The sequence below is a fragment of the Sciurus vulgaris genome (assembly GCF_902686455.1).
Source record: "Sciurus vulgaris genome assembly, chromosome: 16".
Taxonomy (NCBI): Eukaryota; Metazoa; Chordata; class Mammalia; order Rodentia; family Sciuridae; genus Sciurus; species Sciurus vulgaris.
The window spans coordinates 17,605,612-17,626,886 of NC_136477.1; the positions used below are offsets into that span (position 1 = coordinate 17,605,612).

The window sequence follows — 21,275 nt, forward strand, 5'->3', positions numbered from 1 at the left end:
GACAGAGAGGTCCCTGCACCCAGCCCAGGGCATTGCCCCTGCTGTCCAGAAGGTGTGGCAGCAGATGTGAATGCCAGAGTCTGGGGGCCCAGCAGAGAGGCTGGTGGAGATGGATCAGAGGGGAGGGCGCCCAGGGAGGCTCCCTCCGCACCCCAGGGGCTGGCAGGCAGGTTCTGGCGCTGGTGATGGGGGACCAGGCTGGCAGCCAGCACCTACTGCACAGCTCCCAGGCGCCGGGCCACAGGGCAGGAGGACAGGTTGAGCCTGCCCACCTTGCAGAGTTAGGGACCCGAGAGCACCGAGGGGACCCTTGGGGTCCTTCCTCACCCTCCACAGGGACACACGGCCTTGGGGTTGCCCTGGCTGGGGACTCAAAACAGGCCTGTGCATCCTGGAAGTTTCTGCCATGGGTGGCTCTGGCTCTTTGGAAACGCTGGGGTGGGGTTGGGGACTTGAAGGACTGGTGGATGAGCAGGGGACACCACCTGATCCAGTTCTAAGAATGAAAAGAGTTGTCTCTTACTCCCTTCTGGTCAGCATGGTGTGGGGTGAGCACTATTGGGGTCCTTTACAAAAGAGCCATTCCGGGAAGGGGCAATGACTTCCCCCCTTGGTAGGGGCACCTGAGGGTTCCCCGTGGGCAGCTGCTTCACCAACCCATCAACTGTAAAAGGGCATGTCGGGGGCAGCTGGCTTTCCTCTCTCCCCACATGCTGTTGGATAGGGGCCAGCTCCTCTGCTCCCTGCTTTTCTCAAGAGCCCTCCTGGCCCCCGAGCCTGCCAGCTTCCCACAAGTCTGTGTGTGTCTCTCCTGGGATGTTGTGGGTGCCCCTACCCCAGCCTTCGGGGAGCAGGGGTCTTTCTCCCAGACACATTCAACAATCGTCAAATGCCCAGGATGCTCAACTCCAAGTGCAGTCCACAGGGGTTCCTACCGTATGGGGAATCTCCATGGTGAACCTGGGGCCCTGGAATAGAAAAACACACCCTTGCCAAGCACAGTGGCACACACCTCTAATCCCAGAGACTTTGGAGGCTGAAGCAGGAGGCTTACAGGTTTGAGGCTAGCCTGCGCAACTTAGCAAAACCCTGTCTCAACATAAAAAATTTTTAAAAAGTGGGGCTGGGAATGTAGCTCAGTGCTGGAGCAGCCCTGGCTTCGATCCCCAGTACCACAGAAAGAAAAACAAAGGAAAAAAATACCCTTTCATACTTCCAAAGCTCGGTTGGTGTTTCAGAGGAGTTTCTGGGCCTCTGGGCATCCAGGTTGCCCTGGGGGAGGAGAAGGAATACCTGGGAAGAGTGAGGGCCTCTTGTCCCCAGGGCCCTCTGGTCCTTCCTAGAAATGGGCTGCCCCTTTTTGAAGCACGCATCTCAGGCAAGGCACTCTCCTTCTGTTCATCTGAGGCCAAGGAGGGATCTAGAACTCGCCACCCCTTGTGCTCCCAGCTCCTGGCCTCTCAAGGGCAAGGCTGGGCTGATTCCCTCTTCACATGACAGATCCTGACACCTCTGAATGACACTCACCTGGTCCCTGCCCTTCCTGGCTGTGTGACCTTGGGCAGTGTGCTCAACCTCTCTGAGCTTTGTACCTCATCTGCAGAATGAGAACAGGAATACCACCTGCCCCGTTGGGTGGGTGAAATGTGATCTTCCTGATCAAGGCTTGAAACGCAGCCAGAGCCCTGCTGCTTGTCCACGTGGTGGCTCCAGGAAAGCCCTCCACCCTCTGCCCACTCAGAAGCCACCTGTCATCTGTCCGCTCCTCCCTGCCCCCTCCCTGCCCAGGGCACCTTAGGACGCGGCTGCCAGGCGAGGAGGAATATGGCAGATACACCACTGAACTTGGCCCGGGCGTCGGGTGGCTGAGTCACATCTTAAATTGCCTCTTCAGCGGTGCATTTTGGAAGGTCGTTTGCAGTGGCCCTCTGCTGGTCCCCGGCCCCCAGCCCCCAGGTCCTGCCCGCCAGGCCAGCCGCTCTCCTGCCTGCCTGTGCTCCGCAGCTCGGGGCGGTGGAAGGGCACTTGGGGTCTCTTTGTCCCCCACCCCGCCGTCAAGCAAGGGCAGGATCCAGGGCCCTGGATGAGCGCCACCCCCCATGCAAGGCGGTGGCCTTTGCGTAGAGAGCAGGGGTTTGTGAATTTGTGTAGATAGAGACAAATCAGAGCCAAGAAAATCATGAGCCTACAAAGTTCTGAGGCGCGGGGCCTCTGGAGGCCAGGCCTTTGCTGTGAAGGGCTAGGCCGAGGTGCCCGGTGACACAGTGGGAGGAGGCAGGGGACGGGCTCTTGCAGGTCGGCCACAGGGCGGCGGCACCAGTGTCTGGAGATGCATACGTGGTTGGGGGACAGACAGTGTGGGGCTCCTGGACAAGGGCACGAGTGGACTGTGACGTGTGGGGTGGCCAAGGTCACTAATGTCCCCCCAGGCAGTCTGGCTCGTCTCCGCGTATCCCGAGTTAATGGTCCCCATATCGGCCACCCCAGTGGGAGTGGGGACTGTCCTGCCTACGTGCACGGCTGCTGCCCACCTCCCTGTCCCAGGCCTGGTGTACAGAAGAGTGCTAGTCTGTGCCAGCCACAGGACAACACAAGAACGCTACCAGGTGGCCTGGGCCAGAATCTGTCCCTTCACAACACTGCACCTCTGGGGCTCCACCTGTAAGGCTGGCCAAATCCAGGGTCACTTCCTGGGTATACCGTGAGAACTAGGGTGAACAATTGAGTGGAGAATGGAGCACGGCACATAGTAGATGCTCAATAAACCCTGACCGGGGGCAGAAGGATGTACTGATGAGGGCATGAGACAGAAGGCAGGGTGGGAGGGTCTGACCCCAGGAGAATCTATCTAGACAGTGGCATCAGGGCCCTGTCATTTCAGTCCCTATACTCACATGTGACACCACAGAACATTGTCAAGGGATCAGTCTGCCCCACAGTAACCCAGTGGGGACACTGAGGCTGGCCCAGAGTCATAGGGTCAGGCCAAGCATGTCTCAGGAGGCCCTGAAGAATTGGTTCTGGGATTCTAGAATTAAATCCTGGACCCCCGCGTTGGTCCTGGACTCCCGAGCCGATGGGAACTCCCCCTGCTGAGGCAAAGGGAGCTTCCAGGGCTCCAGCCACAGCCGTGATCTCTGACATACCCCAGGCCACACCCCAGCCCGCATGAAGGCAAGGAGGCCTTTGGAAATTTTGGGGAGAGGAAGCAGAGGCTCCACCCAGAAGCCTGCCCAGGCTGACCCAGAGCAAAACCTTCTCCTCCCGGACACCTCTCTCTGCTCCCAGGCAACCCTGCTGGGCAGTGCCGCTCACTGAGTGTCGGCTGCGTGCTGGCACTGTGCTGGGTCGGGCCAGGGTCTGGTGGAAGGGTGATCGAGGCAGAGTGCACAGCCTCTGCAGGGGCTCGGAGGCAGGACTGAGCTTGCTGGGACGGGGTCTTGGGGAGGCCAGTGTGACTGAGGGGAGCGAGTCTGGGATAGTGGGGGTGGGAAGAAGCCTGCCCGCAGAGGGCCCCTCGGCCACCACCGTGAGGACTGGTTTAGCACAGGAGGGGCGTTCAGCCCCAGGCTTCTGGATGGTGACCCCACGTCAGCATTCTGGGTTGAATGACTCTTGAGGTGGCCTGTCTCAGAATGTTCTGGAATGGTGGTGCTGATCCCTGCTCCTCTGGCCTTTCTGTGACCAAGTCCCTCTGCTCCCCACAGGTCAGCTCAGGAGCCCAGCCCCTGAGCCATGCCGGGCCCCGGGCGGCCTGCAGTGAGTTCAGCCCCGGCACCCAGGTGGTCATGAACGGCCACAGCCACAATGGTAGTGTGGGGCGGCCGCTGGGCAGCGGGCCAGGCATTCTGGGCCGAGAACCTCCGGACCCTGAAGCGGGCCGCCCCCCGTACGCCCCGCACAGCCCTGGCCTCCAGGTGGTGGTGGCCAAGAGCGAGCCAGCCCAGCTCTCGCCGGGCAGCCCCCGGGGGCAACCCCAGGACCAGGAGGAGGAGGAGGAGGAGGAGGAGGACGAAGCAGGCGGGCGGAGGGGCCCTGGGAAGCCCCCAACCGTGGGCCACCGCCTGGGCCACCGGAGGGCCCTCTTTGAGAAGCGGAAGCGTCTCAGCGACTACGCCCTCATCTTTGGCATGTTTGGCATCGTTGTCATGGTGACGGAGACCGAGCTGTCCTGGGGGGTGTACACCAAGGTACGGAGCAGCCTGGCCCAGGCCCTTGGGCCTGGAGCTGGTGCTGCAGGAGAGGCGGCCGGGCAGGGAATGCAGTCCCCACCTCTGGGGGACAGCGGGGCGGCCACCGTGAGGGAGGCAGGCTCAGCCCCTTCCCTCTGCTGGCTCGAGGTGGGGAGGGCGACCCCAGGGAGGCCTGGGCTGGGGGCAGGGTCAGGCCTTCCTCCGCTTCGCTTCTCCCGGGCGGCTGGCTACCAGCCTGGCTGGGGGCCCTCCAGTGCCAACTGTGTGACCGCAGAGAGGTCAGGGCCTCGTCCCCCCAGCCCCGGGTGCTGGAGGCTCCTGTCTGTGCTCCGGCAGGCCTGGGCGCCGTGGGGTCCCCCGGCCCGTGTGGCACCAGGCTTTGTGAATGGCGAAGCGCCGGGACTCATGTGGACCGGCCGGGACAGGCGGCGCGGGAGGCTGAGCTTGGCGGGTACTGGCCCGCCAGGTGGTGTCGGGATCCCGCAGGCCGCCGGGGCCCCTCCCGCAGGCGCGTCTTCCTCCCGCCAGGACTCCCTGTTCTCCTTCGCGCTGAAATGCCTCATCAGCCTGTCCACCGCCATCCTGCTGGGCCTCGTCGTCCTCTACCACGCCCGGGAGATCCAGGTCAGTGCCTCCCCGGGCAGGGCGGGGCCCCTCGGCCTGGGCCCAGGGTGCCCCTATCAGCCAGCTGGGACCCCAGCTCCCCTGGACACAGAGGCCACATATTCTCCTGGACCAAACCAAAGTTCTCCGCGGAGCGTCACCGGAGGTCACGAAATCTCCCTGTAACGCGTCTACTTTTTGATTTTCATGCTCATTTCCAAACCAAAGCAGACAGGTGGAAGGACAGGCTGGCTGAGGTCTGGACCGTGATTTCCACGGCCCTGCTGGCTGGACCCCATGTACTGCAGTCACATGTGCTGGGAGTGTTCCACCGGGCCGCTCACCCCCCGTCACACCCGCGTCCTGTCCCTGGACTCCTGCCTTCACCTCAGACCCCACCTCCAGACACCTCAGTCAGGCAGAATACGCATGACAGAAATCCCCATCCGGCCCTGCGCAGATGTTTTTTGGGGCATGGCTGTTGGGGACAGGTGCCTGGCAGTTCCTCAAACAGCGTCAGCACTTGGTGTCCATGCGGCACTGGTTCCAGGACCCCCAAAGATACCTCAATCCCAGGACGGGCAAGCTCCTTCTGTCACATGACATAGTATTTGCATAAAACTTCTGCCCATCCTCCTGCAAACTTCAAATCATCTCTAGGTGACTTAGAATGCCTAATACAACGTAAAGGTGCGCGTGTTGTACCGTTTGGGGAATCACAAGAAAAGAATCGGTACAGCTGGGATTTTGTTTCAGAGTATTTTCAGTCCGTGGGTGGCTGAATACGCAGGCGTGGAACTCGCGAGTGTGGAGGGCTGATTCTAGCTAACCAGGAGGTAACCCTGACCCCTAACAATCCGCTCCTAGGTTTACACCCAAGAGAAACAAAAACCAACATCCACACAAATGTTTATAACAGCACCTTTCACAATGGCCAGAAAAGAGAAACAATGTACAAACTTCCCTCAGTGAAATCCCAGCAGCTGGGGAGGCTGAGGCAGGAGGATCACAAATTCAAAGCCAGCCTCAATTATTTAGTGAGGCCCTGAGCAACTCAGCGAGACCCTGTCTCAAAATAAAATATTAAAAGGGCTGGGGGTGTGACTCAGTGGCTAAGCACCTCCAGGGTCAATCCCTGGCACCCCACCCCCCCAAAAAAAGTCCCTCAATGAGTGAATGGATAAAGAAAACAAGACGTGCTGCCTCTGTAGGATAGAGAGCCATCCAGTCGTGAAGAAAGGCTGGAGTTCTGTACTGACGAACTCCAGGGCATTGCAGAGACCCACAACAGAGTGGCTCCAACACAGATGCACTCGATCAGGGTCCTGGTGGCTAGAAGTTCAAGATCAAGGCATCTGCAAGCTGGCTCCTCCTCAGGACTGTGGGGGGCCTTCCCAGACCTCTTGCCTGGCTTCTGGCACTGCCTGCAGCCTCGGTGCTCTTGGCTGGGAGATGCGGAGCTGGTCTCTTGAGGCTCCTGTGGTGCTTTCTCTGTGTGCCTGTCTGGGTCTGAATGCCGAGTCCCTCTTGGCAGCCCTGGGGATCAAACCCGGGCTGCACTGAGCCCTCCCGCCCTGCCTTGCTCCTGTTTTATTTTCATTTATTTTATTTCATCATTTTGGCACTGCTGGGAATGGGATCCAGTGTCTTGTGGTTGCTAGGCATGCACTCTGCCACTGAGCCACATCCCCAGCCCTTTTAATTTTTTATTTTGAGACAGAGTTTCGCTAAGTTGCTTAATGCCTCGCTGAGTTACTGAGGTGGGCCTCAAACTTGTGATCCTTCTGCCTCAGCCTCCCAAGTAGTTGGATTGTAGGCATGTACCACTGCATCCCACTGCATTTAAAAAAACATATTTTTAATTGTAATGGACACAGTAGCTTTTTTCTATTTATTTATTTTTCATGTGGTGCTGGGGATGGAACCCAGTGCCTCACAAGTGCCAGGCAAGCCTCTGCCACTGAGCCACAACTGCAGCCTTAGATTTTTTTACTGAGGTAAAATTCATATAACTTTAACCATTTTAAAGGAGAACAGTTCAGTGGCCTCTCGTGCATTGTAATGTTAACTGCCATACTTCTACCTGGTTCCAGAATGTGTTCATCATCCCAGCAGGAAACCCTTCCCATCAGCAGTCACTCCCCATCCCCTCCCACCCCCGCAGCCACGCATCTGTTTTCTGTCTGGATTCACCTGTTCTGGACACTTCATATAAATAGAGCCACACAATATTAGTAAGTGAATAAAATCTATGTGAGTTCGCTGGGGCCGCCATGGATCAAATACCACAAGCGGAATGACTTAAAGACATTTGTCTTCTCACAGTTCTGGCCTTGGAGGCCAGAAGTCCAAGATCAAGGGCCAGCAGGGCTGCTTCCCCTGGGGCCTCCTCTCTTCTTGCCTCATAAATGGCCGTTTGGTTGTGGTGTCCTCACGTGGTTCGGTGTGTGTTCACCTGTGGCCCCTGGTCTCCTCTCTTATCAACACACCAGCCTTATTGGAGTAGGTCTCTCTCTTTTTTTTTTTTTTTTTTGGTACTGGGGATTGAACTCAGGGGCACTCGACCATGGAGCCACATCCCCAGTCCTGTTTTGTATTTAATTTACAACAGGGTCTCACCGAGTTGCTTAATTCCTCACTTTTGCTGAGGCTGGCTTTGAACTCGCCATCCTCCTGACTCAGCCTCCCAAGCTGCCAGGACTACAGGCGTGCACCACAGCACCCAGTGGTCTCTAATTACCTCATTTAACCTTAATTATATCTAACAGTCCTGTGTCCAATTAGTCACATTGGAGGTTGGGGCTTCCACATGAATTTCAAGGGACACAGTTGGGTCTGGGGGTATGGCTCAGGGTAGAGCACTTGCCTGGCATGCAGCAAGGCCCTGGGTTCTACCCCCAGCACCCAAAAAACCCCCAAACAAACCCAAGAATAACAATAAAACAACAAGCAGCATTTCAGATAGAATAAGATGGTTGGAGTTCGCACAGCCTGGCCACATCCTCTTGTAGATTTTGTTCTGTTTGGCGCTGGGGATTGAACCCAAGGGGCTCTGCCACATACTCAGTCCTTTTTATTTTTTACTTTGAGACAGGGTCTCCCTAAGTTGCTGAGGCTGGCTTCAAACTTGCAATCCTCCTGCCTCAGCCTCCTGAGTGGCTGGGATCACAGGCTAACCTGGCTGGGCTATATCTTCTCATAGACTTTGCATCATCCCTAGATGATTTATAGTACCTCACCCAACGTGGATCTGTGTACATAGCCGCCATTCTGCATTGTCTAGGGCACAGTGACGAGGAAAAGACTGGGCACATCTAGTATAGGTGGCATGCACCCCAATATCTTCCATTCGCAGTTGGCTGAATGCAGGGATTTGGGGCGCGCTCCACTAGGTCTCGTCTCCATCTGTCCGTGGACGGGTACACGGGTTAACCCGCTGCCGTCAATGGTGAATGCCCTGCTGGGAGTGTGGCTGATGGGGGATTGTTTCAATGTATTTCTTTGTCACGCTCTTCCTAGGGGTGCGACGGCGGGATCATTAGTAACTGTGCTTAACTTTTGGGGGACACCCATCTGACATTTAGTTTGAATCTGGCCAGAGCTGGAACTAGGGAGTGTCCTCCGAGGCCACGCTTCTGATTTTTCTTGGGAAAATCTGAGGCTGGGGTTTTCTGGCGAGGCCGCCCTTGAGGGTGGGGCCCGGGGGCGACTCGGGGACCCACCGCCCCCCGCGCATCGCCCTCCGCAGCTCTTCATGGTGGACAACGGGGCGGACGACTGGCGCATCGCCATGACCTGCGAGCGCGTCTTCCTCATCTCGCTGGAGCTGGCCGTGTGCGCCATCCACCCGGTGCCCGGCCACTACCGCTTCACGTGGACGGCGCGGCTGGCCTTCACGTACGCGCCGTCGGTGGCCGAGGCCGACGTGGACGTGCTGCTGTCCATCCCCATGTTCCTCCGCCTCTACCTGCTGGGCCGCGTCATGCTGCTGCACAGCAAGATCTTCACCGACGCCTCGAGCCGCAGCATCGGGGCGCTCAACAAGATCACCTTCAACACGCGCTTCGTCATGAAGACGCTCATGACCATCTGCCCGGGCACCGTCCTGCTGGTCTTCAGCATCTCGTCCTGGGTCATCGCCGCCTGGACCGTGCGCGTCTGTGAGAGGTGCGCCCGCCGGAGGCCCGCCAGGCCTGCGATCCCCATGCCCGCCCACGACTCCCGTGGCCTCGGAGTCCCCGGGCCATCACTTCCACCCACCCCCAAGGCCGCCGTGGTGCCCCCTGTCCCCAGTTCGTGGTCTCCATGCTCATCCTGGGGACCTTCCGCCCAGCCCAGTCGGGGCCGCGCTTGGCTCCTCCCCGGCGTGGGCGGGACTCCCTGGCTCTCCCCTCCCTCCGCAGAGCTCCTTCGCTGCGCCTCTCGCCACTCGCCACTCGAGGAGACCCTTGGTGACCTCTGGCCAGGGTGGCAAAGGCCCCAGGACGCAGTGGGCCAGGGACGGCCCCTCAGGCCCTTGCTCCCCTCCCCCCACGGTTAACCGGCTTTCCTTCCCCCCTCTGCCCGCCCCGCCGGACCGTAGGGAGAACATGTGAGTCCCGCCCTTGGCCGAGCCGCGCGCTCAGAGCTGCAGCCCGCCATGGTGGCCTCGCTGCCAGGAATTTAAGATTAGCTGCCAAGAACTGAGGGGAGCTGGAGGGTCAGCCGGGGCTGCCAGCACGGAACAGGGGGGTCGCATCAGCCCCACCCCTGGCCGGAGGGCATCTTCTCTGCGCCTGGGGTCCTGTCTCCACAGGAAGGAAGGCGCCTAGAGAAGCATTCTGTTTAGGCAGCTGGCCTCCGCGGGCTCTGAAGTCACCTCCTGAGTGCTTAGAGGATCTGGAGTGACCCAGCCTTCAGGGCTTCTGTGGGGAGTTTGTTCTGGACAGCCCCGGAAGGTGGCAGGTCATCGGCTCAACTTAAAGATGGGAAAACTGAGGCCCTGAGGAGCAACAGGACTTGCCCTGGGGCTTCCTAGTCGAAGAGAGGGTCTCCCTGCTCATGCCAAGCTGGGGAGGACCTTGGCTGGATCCCCAGGCTGGGCTCACCCTCGCTTCCCATCCCTGCCAGTCACTCTATCCTTCCTGCACCCCCTCTCGGACCCCATGGCTGGTTCCCAGTGGCTAGAGCCAGCTTCTCTGGGGATCAGGGTCTGTCGTCTGGGGTCTGGGAGTCATGCGTAGGAGTCTCCTGGGACCCCTGATGTGCCCTGGGCCTGTCCCTACAGCCCATCCCCCACATCCGGGCAGGAGTGGGATCAGGTTAGGGTCTGGGGTCACTGGGGTCTCTCCAGTCAGGTGTCCCTGAGCTCCAAGCAGGGTTACTTCAGGCTTCTCCCCAGGTGGGGGTGGAGAGAGGCAGGGCCAAGGGCAGCCAGTCCTAAATTCTGAGCCCAGCCACTGCTTGCCCCCCTGCCTCGCTCCGCCCCACCCCTGCCTCCCGCATGCTCCTGCCTCTGCCCCTGGGGTTCTCTGCGCCGCCCGGTCGCTCCAGCAGGCTTGGCCACACCACCACCGCCCTCCTGGCTCCTGGGGCTGGGGTGCTGGTTTCCCGGGTCCGGGACTGGGGCAGTTTGGGACTGAGATGCCCCTGTGTAACATGGGGTTCTGTCCCGAGCACCTCATGAGCAGCCTAGAATCCCGGACTGAAGGCGCCTAAAAGCATCCAAGCCCCAGGGGCCCGGAGACTCCCAAGGAGCTGACCTCCGGGCGCTCCCTGCTCCCCTTCCCCAGAGCCCTGTCCCCAGGCTGACCTGCCGCCCCTACCAAAGCTCCCTCAGCTCTGCCGGGCTAGGGGTCCACGTCCCCTGCCTCCCCAACGGGCTTCTGACATTAAACGCCCCAGGTGCTCTCCACAGGCTGGCCAGGCTTCTGCCATCTGAGACAGGAAGGCGTAGGTCAGCTGGCAAGGCCCCGGGCTCCCTGACAGAAGTCTTGTCAGATGGGACCGGATATCTAGTTCTTCCAGGGAGGTGTCAGGATTGCTGACCCATCTCCAAGCTGCCCCTCGACCCTGAGAATCCCCCTCCAGCCTGTATCCTGACCGACCACCTGTGCACCTCTGAACCCCTGTACCTGGGCCCAGGCCTGGCTGAGACAGGGACAAAGTTCTGTCCTTTCCAAGATCTTGGGGCTTGTCCCCTGGATTCCAAACTATAGCCCTGGGCCTTCCCCCTGTGCCAAGTGACCTGCCCACTTCTCAAACCCAAGACCCCCGGGTTTGGGCACTGGGGACTCCCTCTGCTTGCTCTCTTTCCTTCTCTTAAGTCCTGGGCTCCATCCACTAGCCTGTCCAATAGTCCTCCTTCTTTGGGGCCTCATTGGCTAAGGAAGTTCTTCCTGGTGTCTGACCTAAATCCTCACCTTCACTCCTTGCTGCTTCTGGCACCCTCAGCCCCGTCTGCCTGTGTCTGTTGTTGGGAGAGAGACTGTGTGCCCATGTGCGGGTGTCCCCTCACCGGGGCCCTTTTTTGTCCTGTCACCAGGGTTGGGGAGGGCAGTAGCTTGGGTGTCGGGCTAGGGGGGTTGGAAGGGGGTGGGGAGGGAGGGCGTGGGTGCCCTCGCCTCCTGCCCCAGCGCTAGCCACATCCCCGAGAGATCCACTTCCTGTGGCCAAGGTCGGGGACCCAGGACAGCCGGTAGACCCGGGGCCCTGCAGTCCTGGCCCTGCCCCAGGGTGTGATGGAGGCTGCGATGCCACCGTGAGCTGACGGAGGCCCCTGCCCCTGGCTCCCCCAGGTACCACGACAAGCAGGAAGTGACCAGCAACTTCCTGGGGGCCATGTGGCTCATCTCCATCACCTTCCTCTCCATCGGCTACGGCGACATGGTGCCCCACACTTACTGCGGGAAGGGCGTGTGCCTGCTCACCGGCATCATGGTAAGGGCGCAGCTGTGGGCAGACCGCGGGGACACCGCCAGCTCTGCGCTCCCCGCCCTCGCGCAGCCCCTAACAGGAGCGCCCCACCCTGAGAGCTGCGAGGTCGGCCCCCTCCTCCTCCCTGCCCCTTCCCTCTCATGTCCTGTGGAACCTGCAGCCTCGGCCTCCTGGGCCTCTGTCGGGTTCTTCCAGCTCTGGATGGGTAGCTCCCTCCAGAGGCTGTGACCCCTCTGAGCGGAGTATCGTCTCTGCCCCTTTATTCTCCACCACCAGTCTAGCCACAGCTCTGGGACCCAGGGCAAGGGACTCGGTGCTCCTGTGCCTTGGTTTCCCCAGCTGTGTCCTGTGCCACTTTCTCTACTTGTTGCCAAGACTAAGCTCATTTACGCCTGGAACACCCCTCGGTGACTGGGGGTCACAGCCCCGCCCCCGTCCTTGACCCTGCGCGGCCCTGGCCCTGTGAAGCGTGTCTGTGGGCTCGGTCCCAGCAGCACCCGGTCTCTCTGGAGACTTCTCAGATCCGCCTTCGTGGATGTGGGCGTCCTGGGACGTCGGGAGCCTTCTCTCTTCCCCAGTTCCATCATCAGTTTCCTTTCTCTCATCTCCTCCTTCTGGAACCTTCTTTTTCGCCAAGTTTCTTTCATCTCCTCCTTGAGTGCTTCTTCCTCCGGCCTCCCCGCTGCTGGACGCGAGCCCGGGAAGCCCACGTCCTGGCTTCTCCCGGCTGCAGAGCTGCCTCGGCCCCTCCCCAGCTCACTGGCTTCGCAGCGCTTTTGCTAATGTCACTTTTCTTTACTTCATGCTGGAGTCAGAGGGGAAAAGCTGGAGGCTGCCCTGCCCCCAGCAGCTGGCACAAACAGACAGCTCTGACCCCTCGGAGGGAGGACTTCGAACCCAGAGGGGCCAGGATGAAATGGAGAAGCCATGTTCCCTGAATGATGTGGCTGTGGGGCTGGGGCTCCTTCTAGAAAGTTCTGTGTCTACCCTGCAGCCTGCTCCCTGCGCTTGCCCCTGATGCACATGGAACTGGTCACACTCGGGTGGGGTTTTTCACAGACTCTAGGCATCACCTGAAGCCACACCCTGGCCGTTTCAGCCAGGTTCCTTTTCTACCTCTTCTGTCAGCCTTTCGCCTCCCTCTTACTCCTGATCACTGCCTCATGGACTCCAATTTGCAGCACCATCCTTGAACTTCTTTTTCTTTTTCTTTTTTTTTTTTCGGTGCTGGGGATCGAACCCAGGGCCTTGTGCTTCCAAGGCAAGCACTCTACCAACTGAGCTATCTCCCCAGCCCTGAACTTCTTGTTTTTAAGCTTCAGGGCATCCCAGCCTGGCCTTCTGGAAGCTGGCCATCTATTGACCAACACTGCTTCTATCCTGTATCTATGCAGCACCCATGTGCTTCAGTAGGGATCCCTCAGCTGTCCCTTTTCCTGGCTGCATAATATTCCAGAGGTTTCCAGCAAGTTGCTTTTTCCCTGTTAACAGGGATTTTCCTGAGAATAGGTTTGTGGATCCTCTCTAGACCCGGGCGTCTAGAGCCCCTGCTTACTCTTGTGCCCACCCACCCAGACTTGGCATGTTAGTATCTAAACCCATCCAGGACATTTTGTTGGTGTCCTGGCCCTTCCCCCCTCCTTCCCATAAATGTTTCCTTCTGCCCCTAGACAAACGTTGAGCCATCCTGGCCTCTCACCCTCAGTGTCCCACGTTTGGCCCTTTTCCCCCTCCAGCCTGTGACTGAGCAGTGGCAGGAGGAGTGAGCTGTTGGCTGAGTTGTGGGTGCCTTCTGGGCCCCTCAGCCACCTGACCACTTGTCTCCTTGGGGCTAGGACACCCCTGGGTGTCTGAGGTTCCCTGTTCCCTGCTTCTCAGTGGCAGAACTTCGTCCTCCCCCGACCCGTGTCACTCTTTCCTGTCCGCCTCCCACCTCAGCCTTGCCCTCCCCGCCTGCCTGGCTGCCCTGAGCGAGCGCACAGGGGCACAGGCAAGTCCTCCCCAGCCACCACGGGCAGCCCCATTCCTCCTGGGCCCTTCTGCCTTTCCCCCCCTCCTGCAGATGCCCCGAGCCCCAGCCTGTCCTTCTGACCCTGCTTGGTGGCCATCCTTACTGCATGTCAGCCCCTGTCCCCGTCGCATCTATGGCCCAAAGCCTTGAACAAGACTCTTCCAAATCCTCCCGCCTCTGTGGGCGTGGCCTGACGCTTCTGTGGGCGTGGCCTGGCGGCTCGTTCCTTTCTCCCTGGAGGAGGCAGGAGTGAGTTACGGGCCGCATGAGCTCGTTCGTTCGTGGGCTGCGCACCTTTACCAGGCAGTGGGCTCGGCAGGCAGAGCGGCCTGGGCGGGGGAGTCCTCTGCCACCGCAGGTTCTGAGCAGCTCCGCGGGGGTGGGGCCAGGCTGGCCTCCTGGAGGGGGAGGCGACCGGAGGCCGAGGCTGAGGTGCCCCTCCGCTCTGCCTGCAGGGGGCCGGCTGCACGGCGCTCGTGGTGGCCGTGGTGGCCCGGAAGCTGGAGCTCACCAAGGCTGAGAAGCACGTGCATAATTTCATGATGGACACTCAGCTCACCAAGCGGGTGAGGACCCCAGCCCTGGCCAGGGCCACCCTCCCTGCTTATCAGCAAGCGAGACCCTCCCTGCCTTGCCTCTGCGCCAGCAGGCGCGCTTAGGCACCCAGGAGTCACTGCCCTGCCCCGACCGTGTCCATTTGTATGCTGTGCACAGACACAAACCATAGTGTGGCGTAGGAGCCACCCAGGCCAGGTGGGAAGTGCGACCCTGGGCCATAGGCACATGCCTCGGTGCAGTGTGCGCCCTCTGACCTTGCCAGGTTGCAGGCTGACCTGGGCCTTGGTTTCCCCCGTATAAAATGAGGACGGTCTCTGCTGGGTGTGGTGGCGCACGACCATAACGCCAGCTACCCGAGAGGCTGAGGCAGGAGGATTGGGAGTCACGATGCCGTGAGACCCTGTGTCAAAATATGAAGGAAGAAGGGTTGGGGACACAGCTCCCTGATAGAGGGCCCCGAGTGCGAAAAGAACAAGGAGAGATCAACTTATGGGCACTGCACTGAGGTCCCCTCAGTGTATCCAAAGGGCCCGGCTGGGGCCAGCCGCCCATGTTAGACACTCTCACTACCCTCCTACCGTGTGGACATGCAAACACAGCCCTGCCTTGCAGTCCAGGGACCCCAGTCCTGGAGGGCTTCTGGAGGTTTCTAGAACCTTCCATGGCTTTGTACCTACCCTGAGACTCTTCCTTTTCTGGACCCAGGTAAAAAACGCCGCTGCTAACGTTCTCAGGGAGACGTGGCTCATCTACAAACACACCAGGCTGGTGAAGAAACCAGACCAAGCCCGGGTTCGGAAACACCAGCGTAAGTTCCTCCAAGCCATCCATCAGTAAGTCCAGCACCTTTCCAGCTCACGTTTCTGAGGCTGCCTGGCCTGGAGGCCGCCGTGGCCCCCAGGAGGAGACCAAGGACCGGGCAGCTCAGTGTGGCCTCGTCACGGTCCCCCTCCAGGCCAGGTGGTCGGTTGGTTGGGACCTGCCGTTCCGGTGCTGGGGAGGATAAGATGGTCAGGGGACAGGAGTTGGGCCCCATACCCAGCCTTAACAGTTGCCTCAGATGAGTCGTGGAAGCCACCCAATATCAGTGGCAGGAAGCAGGCCTTATTCTCTGCGGTAACCAAAATGGTTACTCTTTGACTTTGAAGCTATTTCCCCTTTGCGCTTTGCCTGGCAGGAAGCTTGGAATTGAATGTGTGGTCTGATCTGTGAGGTGGCGTGGGATAATTAGAAACTACTCAATTCTGTTGTCTCTTCACCCTGGGAATTATTTAATCTAGGGGTTCCATCCGTGGCCACTCATCAGAGTCACTTAGGGAGTGGTAGAAAGATTTACATGCCACTTCTAATACCAGTTACAGTAGCATCTGGGGTGCAGCCGGGACTCAGGTTCCTCAGGTGAGTCTGAAATGTAGCCAGGGAGGGCGTTTTTCATGTAAAGGGCCAAGTCATAAATATTTCCAGCTTTGGGGCCAGATGGTCTCTGTCCTGCCATTCAGTTCTGCCATTGTATCAGGAAAACAGGGACAGGCAGCTGGCTGGATCTGACCCCCAGACCATCACGCAGATCACTGTGCTGTTCCCTAGAATAGCCTCTGAACAGCACTGATTTCAACTTTAAAAGAAAGTGAAAAGAAACAAGAAGTCAGTGTTATTTATTTATTTATTTAATTTTTTGGTTCTGGGGATGGGCCCAGAGGTGCTTCACCACTGAGTCCACCCTCAGCCCTTCTTGTTTTTCGTTGAGAGACAGGGTCTCGCTAAGTTGCTGAGGCCAGCCTTGAACTTGCAATCCTTTTGCCTCAGCCTCCCAAGTTGCTGGAATTACAGGCGTGGGCCCACCAGACCTGGCTTTTTCATATTTTCAAAAACTCAACATAATAATTGGACATATTTATGGGGTACGGTGTGAGATTTTAAGGCATGTGGATATGTGTAAAGATCAGATCAAGGTACTTGGTATATCCGACTCTTCAAATGTCTATTATTTCTTTGCCGAGTGTGGTGGTTCACATCTGTAGTCCCAGCTACTCAGGAGGATCGCTTGAGCCTAGGAGTTCAAGGTCAGCCTGGGCAACATAGCAAGACCCTGTCTCAAAATAGATACGCTATTTATTTGTGTTGTGAACATTCAAAATCCCCTTGGCTAGCTATGTTGAAGCACACAATAAAAGCTCGTGTACCAGTTACCCTACTGTGCTACAGAATATTACAGGTTACTCCTCCTGTACCTGTTATTTTTTTTTAACTGGGGATTGAACCCATTAATATCCTCTCTTCCTCTCCCTCTCCACCCAGTTTTGTTGTTTTAATATATGTATATCACCATGACACTCACCACAGCCAAGATAGGAACATATCTGTCACCAAAGCTTTCTTTATGCCCTTAACATCCCTGTCTTTCTTTTTTGGGGGAGGGTGCCCAAACCCAGGACATTCTTATTTTTAAACTAGAGAGTTTAGTCCATTTACATTTATTGTGTTTACTGTTATCATTGGACTGATTTCTAATGACAATAGTCCCTTTTCACATGACTGTGGTAAGACTTTTGTTTCTGTTTTTGTTTGAGACAGGGTCTTGCTCTGTTGTCCAGGCTGGCCTTGAACTCCTAGACTCAAGCGATCCTCCTTCCTCAGTCTTCTGAGTAGATGGAACTACAGGCATGGGGCACAGCACTTGGCTACCCTGGGAGGGGTTTTTATCTGTTTATGTTGCTTTTTTGTTTTTCCGTGGTGCTGGGATGGAACCCAGGGCCTCGTGAATGCTAGACCAGTGCTCCCCAGCTGAGCTCCCCAGCCCCTCCCCATTCTGTAAGGACGGCAGCCATATTGGGTTAGGGTCACCCTCATGAGCTCATCTTCACTAATGACACCTGCAAAGACCCCGTTTCCTATTTGGTCACATTTTAAGGTACTGGCGGTGAGGATGCCAGCATAAATTTGGGGGTGAACGTGGCTCACCCTAAACAGGGCAGTTCCAGAGCAGCCAGGCACAGTATGGCCAGTGAAAGGCCGTCTGGGTCCTGAGCAGGCCTCCTGCTTTCTCCAGGGCTCCCCAGCTCCAGCTCTGAGCTCCAGGCCTGGGGGCGTCTTTCCCCCTCTGCTTCTCTGGACTGGGGCTCCCTGGGCGTCTCTTGCTGGGGCATGCAGGGCTGGGCTCAGATGCCCCGCGGGTGTAGGGCACCCTGGCAGGCCTGGGCCCTGGGCTGATCCAGTACCAAGGGACAGTGGGAAGTGGTGAGCACACACAGGTCAGCTCCCTGATGGGCAGCGGTCCAGGGCCGAGGGCACAGAGACCATGGGGCAGTCGTGGGTTCAAGTCCTGCCGGGGTGCCTGCCCGCGAGCAGTGGCTTTGCCCCTTGGTCCTCAGCTTGTCCAGGACAAAGGCCATCTGCAGGGCCAGGCCCTGACACAGGCTGGCACCCTGGAGGCTGTGTGGCCAGGACCGGGGACCCTGCTGAGGGGAGGGACAGGACAGGCACTTCCTGAGGGGCTGGCCCTGCGCCTTCAGAGCGAGATCAGCCCCTCTGCCGCCTGGACCCAGCGTGGCCCTGGGTGATGCATGTGGGAGGCGGGCAGGGCCGGGCACGTGCAGCTCAGCTGTGCCGAGATTAAAATTGCCTCGTGGTTTTTTCCTGCTCTGCTGGTCCTGCCAGGGCTCAAAAGTAAGTCTCCGGGGGCCTTGGGGGGCAGGGAGCCTGGGTGCATGGTGGCGCTGGGGTAGGGGCACAGTGGGCATGCCAGCCCTGCCCTCAGAGGCGGACAGGGTGCACGGCCGTCCCCTTGGCGGGTGTGAAGATCCCCTGGGTCTCGGGTCAGTTCCGACGGGCTGTCCTGCAGGGTGTGGGAGCTGAGCTGCCCCTCGGTCCTGCAGACCCGATGCATGTCCCACGGGGCCACTGCAGGTGGGTGCAAGGAAGACCCCACCCCCACTGCCGCTGCCACCTGCCCCCAGTCACCCACTGTGTCTCCCCAGGCTCCGCAGCGTGAAGATTGAACAAGGGAAGCTGAACGACCAGGCCAACACGCTGGCCGACCTGGCCAAGGTGAGCCAGCTGGGGCAGAGGAGGGACAGGCCCTGGCACGGACCAGGGGCCACTGTCACCCTGACATAGGAGAGACATGAGAGGTCTCCCTGCCTGTGTGGGGTCTCCTCTTGTTAACACTGGCTGCTGGGCTTTATTTTAAAAGATCACATGTCAGGCAGTTGGCGGGTGGGGTGTCTGCAGGCCCAGCTCCTCAGGAGGCTGAGGCCAGAGGATCACTTGAGCTCAGCAGTCTGAGGCCAGCCTGGGCAGCAAGGCAGGAAACCTGCCTCAACTATCATATTCTTACTTTAAAAATTTTGCTGTGTTGGGGACGGAACCTGTGGCCTTGAGCTAGGCGAGCGCTCTGCCAGTGAGCCTCACCCCCAGCCTGGAAATCGGGATTTGGAAAGATTAGGTTCGCCCTTTCCTCTCGGCCATGAAGTCCTCACAAAACCTTCAACAGAACCTTCTTTATGCGAGTTCATGTGAGTTTCTAATTTTAAAAAAATTAATAAAGTTAAAATATTCTTCATCATTATGTTTTTGTTTTGGTTCGGTGTTTGAAACCGGCTCTCACCATGTTGCCCAGGCTGGTCTTGAACTCCTGGGTTCAGGTGATCCTCCTGCTTCAGGGGCATCTGGGACCACAGGCACCGGCTCAGTATTAAATTTTAATGTTTTTCAAGATTTCTGACTAATTTAATAGTTCTCTCTGACAAAAATAAAATGTATATTCTAAATGTTAGGGGGTTCACTCTGAGGCTTACTGTCCTCAGAGAGAGACAAAAAGAACCGCCCATGGCTGGATGCAGGAGCCTCCAGATGTCACCCTCTCACCCAGGGTGTGGCAGTGGAGGGGAGCCCATGGCGGGCAAGGTTCCTCGGGATCAGGGTGGGGTGTGCGTATGGTCCCGACCGCCGCCACAGGCTGCCTCTAGTCTCAGATCCCGGCTGTGATTGGCGTCAGCCGCGGTCAGGCCCCGGAGCTGTGTTCTGGCGCCACCTGTTGGTCAGAGTGGCATCTGCACCCAGAACCGTCCCCACCTGGTCTGCCTCCAGTGCCCACGTGAACTGTAGCGGCTTTCTGGGTCGTGGTGAAGCTCTGGAGGTGGCGGGGACGTCCCACAAGCTGCCGTTAACAGTAATTGTTCCAACTGTCATGTCCCATGTCTCAGAATGGTCACCAATCTCTTCAGACCCCTGTCCCCTCCCCAGCTCAATGTGGGGCAGGGTGTTAGGTCATAACTGAGCCAGGATGCCCCCTCACCTTGCCCTCGGCCACGACCCTCCACGGCCCCAACCCAGCGCCTCCTCCAGGTCTGGGAGCCCCACTGAGGCCCCGCCCCCTGGCTGCATTGGTCCAGCCCACCCAGGGCAGCTCTGGCTGCGTCCACCCCGGGGTCCCCAGTCCCCTGGCTCTGAGCCTGGCGTTCTTGCTGGTTTCCCCTCCTGTCCACCCCCACCGTCCCCCGGGCTCCAGCCAGAGGTCGCGGTGCTGGGGCATCCTGGGAGTCCCCTTGCCGGGTCCCCCTCTGTGTGTCTCCCTCCCCTCAGCCTCTCCTGTCTCCGGCAGACCCAGAACATCATGTACGACCTGGTGTCCGAGCTGCACGCCCAGCAGGAGGAACTCGAGGTCCGCCTGGCCGCCCTGGAAAGCCGCCTGGACGCGCTGGGCACCTCCCTGCAGGCCCTGCCCGGCCTCATCGCCCAAGCCATACGCCCGCCCCCGCCGCCCCTGCCTCCCCGGCCCGGCCCCGGCCTCCCGGACCAGGCTGCCCAGAGCCCGCCGTGCCGGTGGGCGCCCGTGGCCCCCTCAGACTGCGGGTGACGGCTCTGCCCGCCACCGGACACCTAAATCTTGGCCATCGTGTGGCCGCCGTCTCCACGCCGTCCAGGAAGCCCTGTACAGTGTCGCCTCTTGTAATTCAAGAAGCTGAAGCTGAGTTGGGCTGCGAGGATGGGGGCCGCCCGCCCACCCACTGCCTGGCGACGAGCAGGGGAGCCCGGAGCATCCTCTGGTCACCTGGCCCTCTACTCGCCCCACGCCCCCGGCGGGTGTGGGGCAGCAGGGAGGGGGTCCTTGCCAGTTCTGAATAAAGCAGGACCCACCAAACTGTGGCCTGTGGTGGTGGCTGGGGTCCCTGATAGTCACACCATGGGAGGGGCCCCAGCCTGGAGGTGCCAAGACGAGGGCGGTACAGGGAAGCCTGATCCCTAACTGTCCTGTCCAAGTGTCCCCTCTGGGCCCGAGCACCACTGGAGACAGCTCCCTGTAACATTATGCCTTCCCCATCTCCGATGGATAGACCCACCATGGGTGAACAGGGTATGCAGTTTTCACTGGACACATATTGAGCATCTGCTGTATACATGGAATACGATGTAAATGACCACAGTGACTTCACCAGCACTTGACCAGGATAGCGTGGGGGAAACTGAGGCTCAGAAAGGTGAGGCCACCCGCCTGGGGCCACCCTGCAAGGAGCAGTGGAGCCAGGACTCCAAGGGGAAAGCACTGATGTGCTGGAGGAGGGCACTGCCAAGGGGCAGCCTCAGGAAGGAGGTGTCAATGTGGGGACACAAGGTGGCATCCTTTGGGGCAGGCATGTGGATGGACTGGTGGACAGGGTTCCAGATACAAGCAGAGTCAAAAGTTCCCTCCAGACTTTGGGGTTTGGGGCGCTGTCTCCAACATGACCAGACACGTGACAGATGCTCCCCAGGCAGGGATGGGTGGGAGCCCGGGGCCCTGACAGCCTCTGATAAGGCCATTAGCCACCTGGCTCTGGGGGATAACCTGGCCCTGGCAAGACTTGCAGAGGACCAGCTCAGACCCACGAACAAGAAGGGACTGGGGAGGTGCCACAGGACTCTTCAGACCTAGGTTCCAGTGTGGCACGGGGCTGCCTGAGCAATGGCTGTCCCTCCGGGGTCCTCTGTTGCCTCATCTTAAGGTGGAGGTAGCA

The 21,275-nt window shown here is 58.9% G+C and overlaps 2 protein-coding genes across 13 annotated transcripts in view; one reads left to right on the plus strand and one right to left on the minus strand.

Annotated features, from left to right (window-relative positions):
- KCNN1 (potassium calcium-activated channel subfamily N member 1) overlaps positions 1-20,935 on the plus strand; it is a 29,369-nt gene extending 8,434 nt beyond the window's left edge. For 3 of the 6 annotated variants that reach the window (XM_079115848.1, XM_079115850.1, XM_079115849.1), the window contains exons 3-10: positions 3,708-4,190; positions 4,722-4,817; positions 8,545-8,963; positions 11,573-11,714; positions 14,178-14,288; positions 14,986-15,113; positions 18,258-18,327; positions 19,883-20,934. In XM_079115848.1, coding sequence (XP_078971974.1) covers positions 3,789-4,190; positions 4,722-4,817; positions 8,545-8,963; positions 11,573-11,714; positions 14,178-14,288; positions 14,986-15,113; positions 18,258-18,327; positions 19,883-20,137 — 1,623 coding nt within the window. In that variant the 5' untranslated portion in view covers positions 3,708-3,788 and the 3' untranslated portion in view covers positions 20,138-20,934. The other 3 variants (XR_013760012.1, XM_079115847.1, XM_079115851.1) reach the window with 3 other exon arrangements.
- The window catches only part of PDE4C (phosphodiesterase 4C), a 187,969-nt gene that overhangs the window by 25,669 nt on the left and 141,025 nt on the right, over positions 1-21,275 (minus strand). The gene's annotated exons all lie outside the window — the stretch shown is intronic.